The sequence below is a fragment of the Rattus norvegicus genome, chromosome 12 (genome assembly GCF_036323735.1).
Source record: "Rattus norvegicus strain BN/NHsdMcwi chromosome 12, GRCr8, whole genome shotgun sequence".
NCBI lineage: Eukaryota > Metazoa > Chordata > Mammalia > Rodentia > Muridae > Rattus > Rattus norvegicus.
Genome location: NC_086030.1, coordinates 15,583,999 through 15,597,084, shown reverse-complemented (window position 1 = coordinate 15,597,084; position 13,086 = coordinate 15,583,999). Strand labels below are relative to the sequence as shown.

The 13,086-nt window shown below is 46.5% G+C and overlaps 1 protein-coding gene across 3 annotated transcripts in view; it reads left to right on the top strand.

The window, feature by feature from the left end:
• Lmtk2 (lemur tyrosine kinase 2) overlaps positions 1-13,086 on the top strand; it is an 81,965-nt gene that overhangs the window by 25,308 nt on the left and 43,571 nt on the right. For all 3 annotated transcript variants that reach the window (XM_039089354.2, XM_039089353.2, NM_001427236.1), the window contains exons 2-3: positions 2,537-2,661; positions 7,183-7,327. In XM_039089354.2, the coding sequence (XP_038945282.1) occupies positions 2,537-2,661; positions 7,183-7,327 (270 nt within the window). The remainder of the gene's footprint in view (positions 1-2,536; positions 2,662-7,182; positions 7,328-13,086) is intronic.

The following is a 13,086-nucleotide window of genomic DNA, read 5'->3' as shown; positions in this document are numbered from 1 at the left end:
GAGAGGACAGGTACTGATATCACCTTTGCAGAGTTTGGAGAAGGGGCTTAGAAGCCCACAGGATTCAGGTTTCCCTTACAGGCAGTGGTAAGCACGGGGTGAAGTGCACTAGGGTTTCGTAAGTATAAATGGTAAACTGTGGGGCCAGGTGTGGGTGCACAAGCCTGCGTCTCGCACAGAGGCAGCTGGAGCTCTGTGAGTCCCAGGCTGGCCAGGCCAGATACTGAGTCAAAAGAATGAAAAGGTTAACCACATGGAGGCTTTAGAGCTGTGCTGTCTAGGGAGGGTGGGGACATGCTCCTAACACTTGGCCTCCAGAGCTGCTTTCCCACCACAAGCTCTGAGCACATCAGGTCTCCTGATCTGTGACGTGGAGCTGGTCCAGTTACATCCGGTACTGTGCCGGCAGATGGAACAGTGCTGCATTTTATCAAGTGTCAGACACCATCACTCATCAGCACACCGTGCCTCTCGTACCTACAAGGAAGCAGTGCTGCCAGGTATAGCAACTGCTTTGAAGTGTATGTCCGTGGCATGCAGAGAAGTTAAAATGCAGTGGGCAAGCTGGGCAGAATGGTGCCTCTGTAATTCTATTACTGACGATGGAGGATTGAAAGCTTGGGGTCAGCCTAGATTATATAGCAAGATGCTGTCTAGACAAGAAGGGGAGGGAGCTGGGAAGATGGTCCAGCCACTAAAGCACTTGTCACTCAAGAAAGAGGCCTGGCGTTCAGATCTCCTGAATCCATGTGATGGCCGGACATGGGCATGGCAATACTGGAGATGGAGTCGGGGACTGGTCATATCCGTGAGCTCTGGGGCTCACTGAGAGTTCCTGCTATAGAAGGATAAAGTACAAAATGATTGAGGGAGATTGCTGACACTGGCCTCTGGCTTCCAGGAGCATATATACACGTGTTCAGGAACCTATACATGCATACACATGAAAAAAGGTGGTGGTCAAACCATGTTTGGTTCTTTTTTCCGGAGCTGGGGACCGAACCCAGGGCCTTGCGCTTCCTAGGTAAGCGCTCTACCACTGAGCTAAATCCCCAACCCCTAAACCATGTTTTTAAAGTCAGTAAAATCTGACGTGTTAGATATGAAAGCACTCTGTACAGTTCTGTAGGGTCACATTTGGTCTTTATTATGTGCATCCAAGTGGAGTTACTAAAATTGAATAACCACTGGTGGGCACGGGGAGATGGCTCAGTCAGTAAAATGCTTCCTGAGTGAATGTGAGGACCTGCATTCGACCCACAGCACCTGTGTACAGATGCCAGCTGCAGTGGCACACAGGTGCAGTCTCAGTGCTGGGGTGGCAGAAGCAGGTACATCGCTGGGTGGGGCCTGCTGACCAGCCATTCCAGAACTTAGTGGGATCCAGGTTCAGAGAGACTCTGTGTGAACAAAAGTAAGGTGTAAGGCTGGGCAGGGTAGCACGTCCGCTAGTGTTGGTACTCAGACTGACATGTATTTCAGGGAGTTTGAAGTTGGTCTGATCAGTTACAGTGAGTTCCAGTCCAGAAATGAAATCCTGTTTGTGAAAAAATATCTTTATTTTTATTTTGTGTGGGTGTTTTGCCTGGGTGTGTAGACTGTGTGCTGCAGCGCCCTCAGGATTCTCTTGGAACTGGAGGTAAGAGGTGGATATGAGCCTGCAAGAGGACCTAGGAATCAAACCCAGTTCCTCTGAAAGAGAAGCCGGTGTTCTTAACCACTGAGCTGTACTCCTGCCTTTTTAGTAGATTCTTGACCTTGGCTGATACACAGAGTCCCAGCTCCTTAGCATCTCTTGGTAAGGATGGGGCACCAGTGTTGCTTTTATAAATTGACTTCAAGTTATTGAAGAAGAACTTAGTCCCTATTGGCAGTTCATTCAGGCCTTTCAGATTTTCATCAGCGGCTAAGTACTGGGCTTTATCTGCTCGTAAGGCCTAGAGTCTCGAAGGGAACGCATGGTGATTTGATGGTCACAAAACCTTCGGGATCACATGATCAGACAGAGTTCACTCCGCCAGGAACAAGTAGTGTACCTCTGAGGTGCTACAAATGCAGGAGCCACGGAGTTCCCTCCTATACTGTTTTAGAGTCTCCCTAAATATCTGTAATCACTCCATAGTCTTGGAAACATCCAAGTTGAAGGACATACCACACATAACTCTCCAAAAGTGCCCAGAAGACTGAGAAACTGTCAGAGGTTGGAGGGGAGACAACTCAAGGACAGCCTGAGGCTCAGCTCACCCTGAGTACCAGTCTTGCCCTCCCATTGGGAAAGCACACACAAATGTAAGATGTGAGCCTCGGTGGAGCTCAGTGAGAGGCCTGGGACCTTTTTTCTCTGCAGTGCTTCTCTAAGTCTGCTGTTATAAAGTACAAAATTGGCTTGCGGGCACTTGGCTTCTTCTAGAGTAGTTAAGCGATATTTTTTGTGAGTCCTTGGACCCATTCATATCCAGAAGAAAAGGTGTTGGTTCAGTTAATTAAAGTTGACTTGAGAATTACATGCTTTTAACATAACTTCTGTTTTTTGCAGGGGACGCACCTGTTGTAGAAGTTCCCTCCTTGTTTGTGATCCTGTCGGTGTGCAGTTTAATGGTACTGATAGTGTTAATTGCAAACTGTGTTTCCTGCTGTAAGGACCCAGAAATAGACTTTAAGGTGAGCACAGAAGGCATGGGCATTTAAAATCATCTGCTGGTTTTTAAAGTGAGTGTGGGTATGTGTGTGTGCACACGCATGCACATAGGAAGCCAGACTACAACCTCAGATGCCATCGTCAGTGACACTCTTTTGAGACAGGGGTTTCACTGGCCCAGAGTTTGCTGAGTAGGCTAGACAGGCTGGCTGTCCAACCTCAGGGACCCTTCTTTCTCTACTTCCCTAGTGCTGGACCTTGCAACCACATCCAGCGTTTTCACCTGTGTTCTGGAGTTTGAACTCATGTGCACAAGGCAAGTAATACGCTGACCGAGCCCTAGCCCTAAAATAGCTGCTGAGACATTTATCGATAGCATTTCTGTGGATCACATTCTCTTAGGAACAAAGAAAGGGTCAACAGACTTTTTCCTTTTCTTGTTTTTTGTTTTTTTGTTTTTTTTTTTTTTTCCGGAGCTGGGGACCGAACCCAGGGCCTTGCGTTTGCTAGGCAAGCGCTCTACCATTGAGCTAAATCCCCAACCCCGACTTTTTCCTTTTCTTGTGCATAAAAACATTGTGGGTCACACAGTCTCCGTCATAGCCTTCTTACCCTCGACCCTGCCATTGTAATGCTGTGTCAACAACAGATGCTCTGTTTGTGCCAATAGAATTTGATTGACAAAGTAGGCGGCTTGGAATTGACCCAGCAGCTATCGCTTGCCAGCCTTGCCTTAGGGAGTTGTATGTGTGTGTGCATATGCTTGTGTATGTGTACTTTCCTGTATGTGTACATGTACATATAGAGGCCAGAGGTCAACCTTGTGGGCCTCTTTGGGATGCCTCCCAAGTTGTTTTCTTGAGTCAGGGTCTCTCACTGGGGTTGGAGCTCATGGGCAAGGCTAGGCTGACCGGATGGTGACTCCAGGGACCCACCTGTGCAAACCTCCCCAGCAGTGCGATTACAGGTGCATCCTCATGCCTGCCTCTTTATATGAGTGCTGGCTATAGAACCCAGGTCCTCATGCTTGCCCAGCAAGGAGTTTACCAACTCAGCTATCTCTTCACCTCCTTGGAGCCTCTGTGACAGCAGACACTGGGGTATGTCTTACGGTTTCATTTTGTTTTGTTTTGTTTTTTGCTTAAATAAGGGACAATGTGTGGTGATCGAGTTCCCTTGTTATGGTCTGCACAGAAGACCAGGCAGGTTGTGGCTTCTTTCAGGCTTTTATGTGGGCTCTCACATTTCTGATCATTACCTCACCCAAGCAAAGGGATTTCCCCACAGATTATTTTATATGAGGAAAGGCACCAGAAACCTCAAGTTTGTCTCTAAACTTTAATTCCCTAAAGAGAATCATACTTGGTACCTAGAATGTTTCCTACCTACAGTCAGTGTAAGAGGGTCTGGCACTATAGCTGCAGGTGGATGGGACCTGCTAGCAAACCAGTGGAGATTTCTCTAGAAATTACTGCCCGTGTTGACACATTATTTGTTTAAGAGTATATTAGCTGGGGGTGGTGGTCGCATGATTAACCGCAGCACATGGAGGCTGAGGGAGGAAGGAGGATTGCTAGTTGAAGGGCAGCCTGTTTCAAAAGGCTTTCACACAAGTACCTTCTCTATCTCCTCAGTCCCCTCATGCCATTTTTATTCTGTGCTCCCTTCACTTGGAGTCTGTGGTATCTCTGAGGAGATGGGGAAGTGCATTGTCCTCCTAGCTCAACACTGCCCTGCATAGAAAGCTAACTGCAGGGGAGACCTGGAGGGAATTCTGAGTCCAGGCAACAGTCTGGCAGGGGTGGCCTATGGGCACTGTGGGCTTTATGCATCAGCACCCTCCCTAGGCTCACGTGGATGCACACATTTCTGTGGGAACTTCCTGACTTCTCTGTTGGGAGCACAGCAATAGATAGAGAATCTAAAACCCCTGGCCATCAGTCTCGTCAGAGGACTTTGCACAGAAACCTGGCCACTCGGGGACAAAGATAAAAGTCTGATAGGGTTGCTGATACCAAAGTCCAGCCTCTTCTCACATTTCCAGATACCTCATCCTTGCCTTAGATTGATCTGGGTTTGAATGTGAGTATCCACAAGGGAGCCAATTGTGCTGCAGCTCAGAGTCTGGGATTGTGCATCGCTTTGCAGTTGCCCCTGGCTGATGCAGGGGCTGCACTGTGTTGAGCTCTCCAGCTTTAGCATCTGTGACTGAGTGAATGTTATCGAGGTTGATGATGTTGGTTGGTTTCCTTTGGACTTAGAGCTCTGCAGTTTCAGGGGTTGAGTGGCCCTAAGTGAGACAAATCAGAAAGCCAGGTGGCCTTACCTCAGTGTTATTATTAGTTCTCCTTCTCCTCCTTCTCCTTTTCCTTCTCCTTTTCCTTCTCCTCTCCTCTCCTCTCCTCTCCTCTCCTCTCCTCTCCTCTCCTCTCCTCTCCTCTCCTCTCCTCTCCTCCTTTTTTTTTTTTTTTCTTTTCTTTTTTTCGGAGCTGGGGACCGAACCAGGGCCTTGCACTTCCTAGGCAAGCGCTCTACCACTGAGCTAAATCCCCAACCCCTGAAGGGACATTTTTAAGGGATGATGGATGAAGTCTTTTTAACAAGAGAGGCTTGGTGACTACAAGAGCATGTACAGCTGGGAGCTAGGAAGACGGTTCAGTGGGTAAAGCAGTTGCTGTGTGAGCGTGAGGACTGAGTGCAGACCCCAGAGCCTGTGTAGAGCCAGCTACAGTAGCACTTTTATCTGTTATCCCAGTGCCCCTGTGGGGAAACAGGGCAGAGCCAGGAACCTTCCCAGAAGCTAGAGGGCCAGCTAGACTAGCGTATGCAGTGGGGGAAACAGACCCTGTCTGATCAATGGAAGGCAGGCAAGGTCAACACCCAGAGTTGTCCTCCGACTCGCTGGCATAGACACAAAAATGGGACTTCTCTCTCTTTTTTTCTTCCTTCCTCCTTTCCTTCCTCTTTCACAAAATCTCACAAACCCCTAGTAGTCTGGGGCTTCTTACCCTCCTTCCTCCATTTCTCAAGTGTTAGAAGCCACCACATTTGTTTCCCTTTTGAGCCAGGGTCAACCTGCACAGAGGCTGGCTCGACCCTGCTAGTGCTGTTTCGTCACACCCAATGTCAGCTTAACAGATTGAACTTTCAGAATCTTGTTTTCCTTACATGCAAATAGCAATAATGCCTGCGAATGGCCCCTCACATCTGTACAGAAACCTAAATGTCAGAAATCTCCCATCACTCCCCATAGGTTCTTTTTCTCTTGGTGGGGCTCTAAGGGAATGTGACAGCAAAGGAAAATGAAGAGAAGGGTGATGGCAGAAGCATGGAGGACCTCGGTCATGAATCGGTTCTCTGTGTGTTCTGGGGCTCTGAGGGGTGAAGGAAGGAATGGTTTGTTCATCTTTTGTATCCTCAGTAAGCTCACCTGGGCCCCCAGAGGACACCCAGCTCACAGGAGTGAGGATAGGAGAGTCAGGACAGCATCTGCCCACCACGTCATTGAAGATGACGTCCCACAGTGTGATAGGTGCAGTCTCAGGGGGCTTTGTTCTGTGGTGCTGGGATGGAGCCCAGAGTCCGCCACTTGCTAGGTTAATGCATGAGTTACTTCCCAGCCCTCTTTTTTTTTTTTAAACTGTATTGTATTATTTTATTTTGAGACATATTTTCTCTGAGTTGACCAGACTGACTTTGAACTTCTACCAAGGCCTCCTGAGTAGCTGGGGTTATAAGGCATGTACTGCCATATTCGGCCCCTGGCATGATTTCTGGCTTAAAGCAGAATGCTTTTATTATTTCTAACTATGTATGTGGGTATGTGCACAAGCACATAAAAAAAGTCAGCTGTGAATGTTGTGGAGAACCAAACCCAGGCCTCCTTCTGCAAGAGCACAAGTGCCCTTAACCACTGAACCAGCTCCCCAGACCCTAAAATACTGGCTTTTTAAGCTTTATATTTCAATAGAAATCATATTGTAATTATAAGTGCACTTAGAAAATTTCAAAATAAAATTAACTCTGACCCAGTTTGCAAAAAGATTTGTGAAAGTAAATTTTTGAAAGAATTATTTAATCCCTCAGCAAATTTTTGAGCCTTTTCTATCCTTGAAGCTTTGAGCCTGGGCAAGTATTCATTCCCGTAAGTTCTTTGGGCATTTTAGAAATTTTTGTTTTTAACTTTAAGCTGTCAGTTTAAAAAATTACAAAAGATATTCATTGCTTACGTTAAACTCTTATTCTTATTCCAGATAGGGTGGTGCATGACCTGATGTCCTAGCCCTTGGGGAGTGGGAGCAGTAGGGTCAGGAGCTCTGGGCTAGCCTGGGATATGAGAGGCCAGACTCAAAAGCAAAGCAAGGCAGAGAACGAGAAAGCATCTTACTTATTCTGCTGTGCGGAGTTAGCCCAGTCACTTGAGCTTTTTATTGGAGGTGAAGATGAACTGGAAGATTCTGGCAGGCTGTTCCAGATGAGCGGGTAAACACTCCTTGTTTCAGTGCTAACAGCTGAATTTTCCTATGTGCTTCTTTTGATTGCAGGAATTTGAAGATAATTTTGATGATGAGATAGACTTCACACCACCAGCAGAAGACACCCCCTCTGTCCAGTCCCCAGCAGAGGTCTTCACACTCTCAGTGCCAAACATTTCACTTCCAGCCCCATCCCAGTTCCAGTCTTCTGTGGGTAAGACCTTCTTTCCAAGCGTTGAGTGTATGGAGGCCGAGTTGCAGTCACAGCGTGCTGGGTGCCCGTTTCTTCCTCTGCTTGTCTGTTTTTCTCCTACTCCTACTGATGCCGCATCGTGAGAGTCAGGCTCGTCTGCAAAGTCTGTCTATCTCTCTCTGACTCCTGAAGTCTAGTGTAAGAATAAAACAGCTCTGGCTGGAGAGATGGTTCAGCAGTTAAGAGCTTTGGCTGCTCTTCCAGAGGTGCTGAGTTCAATTCCAGCAGATGCACGGAGGCTCATAACCATCTGTAACGGGATCTGATGTCCTCTTCTGTCATGCAGGCAGACATGAATTAGAACACTCATACATAAAATACATAAATAAGTAAATCTTAAACAAAATTAAACAAAACAAAAAAACAGAACAGAACAGTTCTTCCTGAAACGTGAAATGGAAGGCTCAGATAGACCTCCTGGGGCTGGGGTTCTAGTTCAGTTGTTAGAGTGCTTGCCTAGCATACATGAAATGCTGCTGCGTTCTATCCCTGCGCTGTATCAGCTGGGTGTTACAGAACATGCCTGTGTCCTAGCACTTGGGAAGTGGGAGCAGGAAGATGGAGAGTTCGGGGTCAGCCTGGGCTACCCAAAACTCTTTCTTTAAAAAATGTAAAAATCAAAAAGACTCATGTGTTGTCTCTGGTAGGCTGGTTCCTCTACCTCAAGACACTGAGGAGGGTTTGTTACCTGGCTAAGGGTGTTAATTGGACTGGTTTCTCATAAGGCTTTTTAGATACAGTGATTTGATGAGATTTTATTTCCCATTATAACTATGGGTCAAGAAGTAGAATTTTCCAAGACTTTAAAAAGAAGGCTGTTTAAGTCTTGGCAGGCACTGAATGACTTTTACGGTAGCCATTGTACTGTGGGTATGTTTAAGGGCAGTGTAAACCCAGGCTTATCCTCTTGTAGATCTGTGACTAAGTTATCATTCTGTTGTGAAGAGATACCATGACCAAGGGATTTTTAAAAGAAAGCATTCAGTAGGGGCTTGCTTTCAGTTTTAGAAGGTGCAGAATGGGGCAGCAGACAGGAGTGGTAGCTAAGAGGTTATATCTTGATCAGAAAGAAAGTTGGAAGCCGAGAGAGGAGAGAGCCTGGGCCTCATGTGGGCTTTTGAAACCTCAAAACCACTTCAAGTCACACAGCCACTTCAACAAGGCCATACCTCCTGATTTTTCCCAAAACAGTTCACCTACAGTGGATCGAGCACTGAAACCTATGAGCCTTGTGGGCCGTCCTCGTTCCAGTCACTGCAGCGTGTGATGACCAAAAGGAAGTAAGCTAGACTGAGCTGCTGACACATGCGTTTCATACCAGCCCTCTGTCGGCAGAGGCAGGAGAGTCTCTGTGATTTCAACCGCAGCTTGAGCTATAGAGTGAATTCCAGGACAGCCAGAGAGCTACGTAGTGAGACCCTGTCTCAAAAACACAAAACAAAACCCCAAAACAACAACAAAAACCAAACAAAAGTAAGCTGAAGAGAAGGTAAACATGATATTCCGTGCAGATGGCACGGTGAGGAAAGTGCTCTCTGCAGAAATGCATACTCTGTAGCACACATATAAAAGCCAGGCATGGCAGTGTTCTTCTATCACCCGGGAGCTGGGGGTGATAGTGACAATAGATCCTTGGAGCTTGCTGGCCATCTAATATAGCCAAATACGTGGGCTTCGGGGCCAGTGACGTAGCCTGTCTTAAACAGTAAGAGTGGAGGTTGCAGAGGTCGTAGAGATGGCCTCTTTGGACATCTGGAGCCACAAAAGCATCCTGTGGTACACGTACGTACATGTCTACTAATAAATTCAACACACCTTCCAAGTGACAGACAGTATGTTTTAGCTTTAATTTCTCTAAATAATACTTAAGGGTAGGCTTTAATCAACATGGTGTTTAAAAGGAGTCTAGTGAGTCTTTGTAATAGCTTAAGTGTAAATGGAAATGCTTCAGCCTGTCGAGGTCATTGTTTCCTCTGCCTAGCTCTTGGACCATCTTATTAACTTCAACAGTAGAATCCCAGCCCACATGATTACTAGTGGAAGAGAGACCAGATTATAGAAGAGAAAAAGGTGGGGGTGATCTTGGAAATGGCTTGATCCAGGGCCCCCAAGTTCGGCCATCTTTTTACAGGCTTTGCTTATCAGCCTCATCTCTCAGGCAGTTCTCTCCTTGGAGGAGAGTGACTGTTGAGAATTCTATATGCCTGTTTTTGTAGCTTTACTCTTCTGGGACCAGGAAACCATCTTGGAGAGGCATTCTGGGTAGCTTTACTACAGCCGCCTGCAGAAGCATCACTTAGACAGATAAGAGACCAGTAGCTTCCCTTCCAGGTCTCTTGGGATGGCTAGGAGCACGAACAGAGGTGGGCATGAAAGCAACTTCAGTGAGCCAGGCAGCCATCCTTTTTCGTCCTGAAGCCTCCTTGAAGTCCCTGTTGGAGCTGGGGACATGGCCCAGTAGGAAGACAGCTCACTACTGTACAAGTGTGAGGACCTGAGGCTGGATTTCCCACGCACATGTAAAAGGCTGGGGCAGATGACAGACTGATAGCCCGGACTCACTGAGAGATTCTGTCTCAAAAAATGAGGTGGAGACCAGCAGAGGAAGACTCCTGCTGTTGCCTTCCGGCACACACAAATACAGACGCACACTGCATACAGCTCCCATCACGTGCACATGTATCAGTAAATAGGAAGAGATCATTTTTAGCTTTTCTACTTAAAATATTCAAGTATTTTTATCCTCCTGGGATATAAAAGAACTTGCCATCCTTGGCACTAAATCCAGAAGACATGAAAAAAAATTGCCAGATCTGATTCATAAAATAAAATATTCTGTATTAAAAAATATACTATAAAGCAGTTAGACATGGCAGCAAAAAATATTTGTAAAGTACATTAGACAGTTCACACAAATGTTTAAGAGATTAAAGAGTAACCATGTGGTGGCGACACGTGTCTTTAATCCCAGCACTCAGGAGGCAGAAGCAGGGGCTTCTCTATGAGTTTGAGGCCAGCCTGGTCTACAGAGCTAGTTCCAGGACAGCCAGGGCTACACAGAAACTGTATCTCAAAAATCAAAACAAAACAAAACAAAACAAAAACCAAAGAAATTAAAGAGTGCTATGGGGCTGGGCAGATGACTTGGCTGGTAAGGTGTTTGAGGACCTGAGTTTAAACCTCAGAACTCAAGTACAAAGGCTGGGCATGGTGGTGCACATGCGTAATCCCAACACTGGGGAGGCTCACAACAGGCAGGTCCCGGGGCTCACTGGCCAGGCAGCCTGGCCTACTTGGCGAGCTTTAGGTTAGTGAGACTCTCAGGAAACAAGAGACCTGAAGAGTAATGCTGAAGATTGTTCTTTAGCTTCCACTGTCACACGTGTGCGCTCTCCTAGATGCACACACACATGTGAAAAGAAAGAAGTGCTGTGTCCCTGAACAAGTAAGCTAGGATGTACAAGAAGGTGGTGGTGGGATGCAGTTGAAGTGTTCATACGTGGGCATAGTTCATACATGGGCATCACTAACTGATGGAATACCGGCTTTGTGCAAGATGATAACATGAGGAGGAGGAAGAGAAGGCCCCTGAGTAGTTTGTGGAGAGTGAGAAGGGACCCAGGCTCTCTCAGGCCCTCACTGTCAGTGCAGCCAGAGAAGGGAGCTTCCGGAGATGGCATCTGAGTGTGGAGTCCTTTAGTCCATCCAGCAGGCCTGCTTCTAGTAGCTTATCCTTAGGAACCAGTTGAGTGAGTGGTCAGTGCAAGAGGTGAAATAGAAAATCACAGCGCTGTTGGGCAGTGCACACGGAGGTGTAACTCGGTGGTTTGCTGAGTTACAGGAAATACTGACAGTGGGCTGGCTCCTGTGTATTTTGTAAGTGAACTATGTCTGATTGTAAGAGATCGTTTGAAATGTGAAAAGTGTACCACCTGTTCTCAAGCAAGTTTAGAGGCAGGGTGTGTGTGTGTGTGTGTGTGTGTGTGTGTGTGTGTGTGTGTGTGTGTTTGTTTGGTGGTGGGGATAGGCATCTAATGATTTAGCCATGGCTCGTCTGGATGTCACTGTGTAGGCCAGTCTGGCCTGGAACTTAAAGAGATGAGCCTGCTTCTGCCTCTTGAATGCTGGAATTAAAGGTGCACACCACCACACATGGCCATATAAACATAAAATATATCCTCTCGGTCCTGAAACCAAAGAATAGAAAAGTATTTACAATGAAATGTCCTTCTTTGTTTCTTATATATGTTTTCAGCTTTATTTTTTCAGGGGTTGGGGGCCAGGGAACAAGATCTCACTGTGTAACCCAGACTGGTCTTTAGCTGGTGGTCCTCCTGCCTCAGCCTCCTAAGTTCTGGGATTATTGGAAGGTGCCACCATAACTAACTTTGCTAGATTTTCTTATTGCAAAGCCTCCAGTCTCACTTTACAATGTAAATCTTTTGTTTCCTTTTTAGAAGGCTGCTTTGGTAGAGCAGTTTAAGGTTCACAGCAAATTGAGGAGTTAAATGGTTTCTGGTACAGCTCCTTTTGTATAAGCCTCCCTTCTTTATTCAGGTATCATGGTAAATATACTGCTTGGTATTGTGCTGTATGTGAGTGTGAGTACACACACATTCATGTTCAACACACAGATCCATGCATGTACAGGGCACAGGAGAATGTCAAGTGTCATGCTGTATCAGTAAGCTGCCATGCTGGTGCTGGGAACTGAACCTGGATCCCCAGGAAGCTCAGCCTTGTTGACTGATTGATTTCTGCCCCCATTCTTCCCCATCCTCTCCTTCCATTTTTATTTGTGTGTCAACATGCGTGCATGCCAGGAGAGGGAGGCTCATGTGTGTGTGTGTGTGTGTGTGTGTGTGTGTGTGTGTGTGTGTGTGTGTGTATGTGTATGTTTATACGTGTCAGAGGACAACCTGTGGGAGTTGGTTCGCTTGGGTAGTTCTGGGCATTTTTAGCAGGCACCTTTCCCCGCTGAGTCATCATTCTGGCCTTTCTAATCTGTTTTTAGTTAATTTTTATACACGGTATAGGTTAAGGCACTTTTTTATTGTTTCTTTCGTGTTATTGTTTTTTATGCTGTGTCTCGTGTAGCTCTTCAATAATTCTTGAACTATTGGTGTTCCTGTCTCCACCTTTCTCCCAAGTGCGTGCTACCATACCTGATTTTATGGGGTTGGAACCTGAGACTTTGAGCAGGCCAAGCTAAGCTGACTTAGCTACCTCCCCAGCCCAAGGATAAGATTTTAGTTTCATTCTTTTACATGTGCTTGGTTATCCAGCTGTCCCGTGAGCAGTGTCTGAAGACCTTGGTTTTTCCCCCATTGAATTGTAATGGCATCTTACAAGTTTTCTTTATGCATGTATGTATATATGAGTGTTTTCCCACAAGTTTGTGTGTGTGCTGCATGGGTGCCTGGTGCCCATGGAATCCAGAAGAAGGTGCTGGACTCCCTGGGACTAGAGTTAAGAACCGTTGTGAGCCACAGTGCTGGGAGCCAAACCTGTGAGTGCTCTTAACTGAGAGTAATCTTGCAAGCTTTAAACTTTGTTTGTTTGTTTGTTTATTATTTGTGGGTGTGTGTGCATACCTGTTGGCCTGTGTGTGCTTCATGTGGGTGCAGATGCCCACAAAGGCCATCAGAAGCCTTTGGAATTGGAGTTACAGGCAGTTGGGAGCCTTCTAGTGTGGCTGCTGGGACCCAAACCTGTGCGTG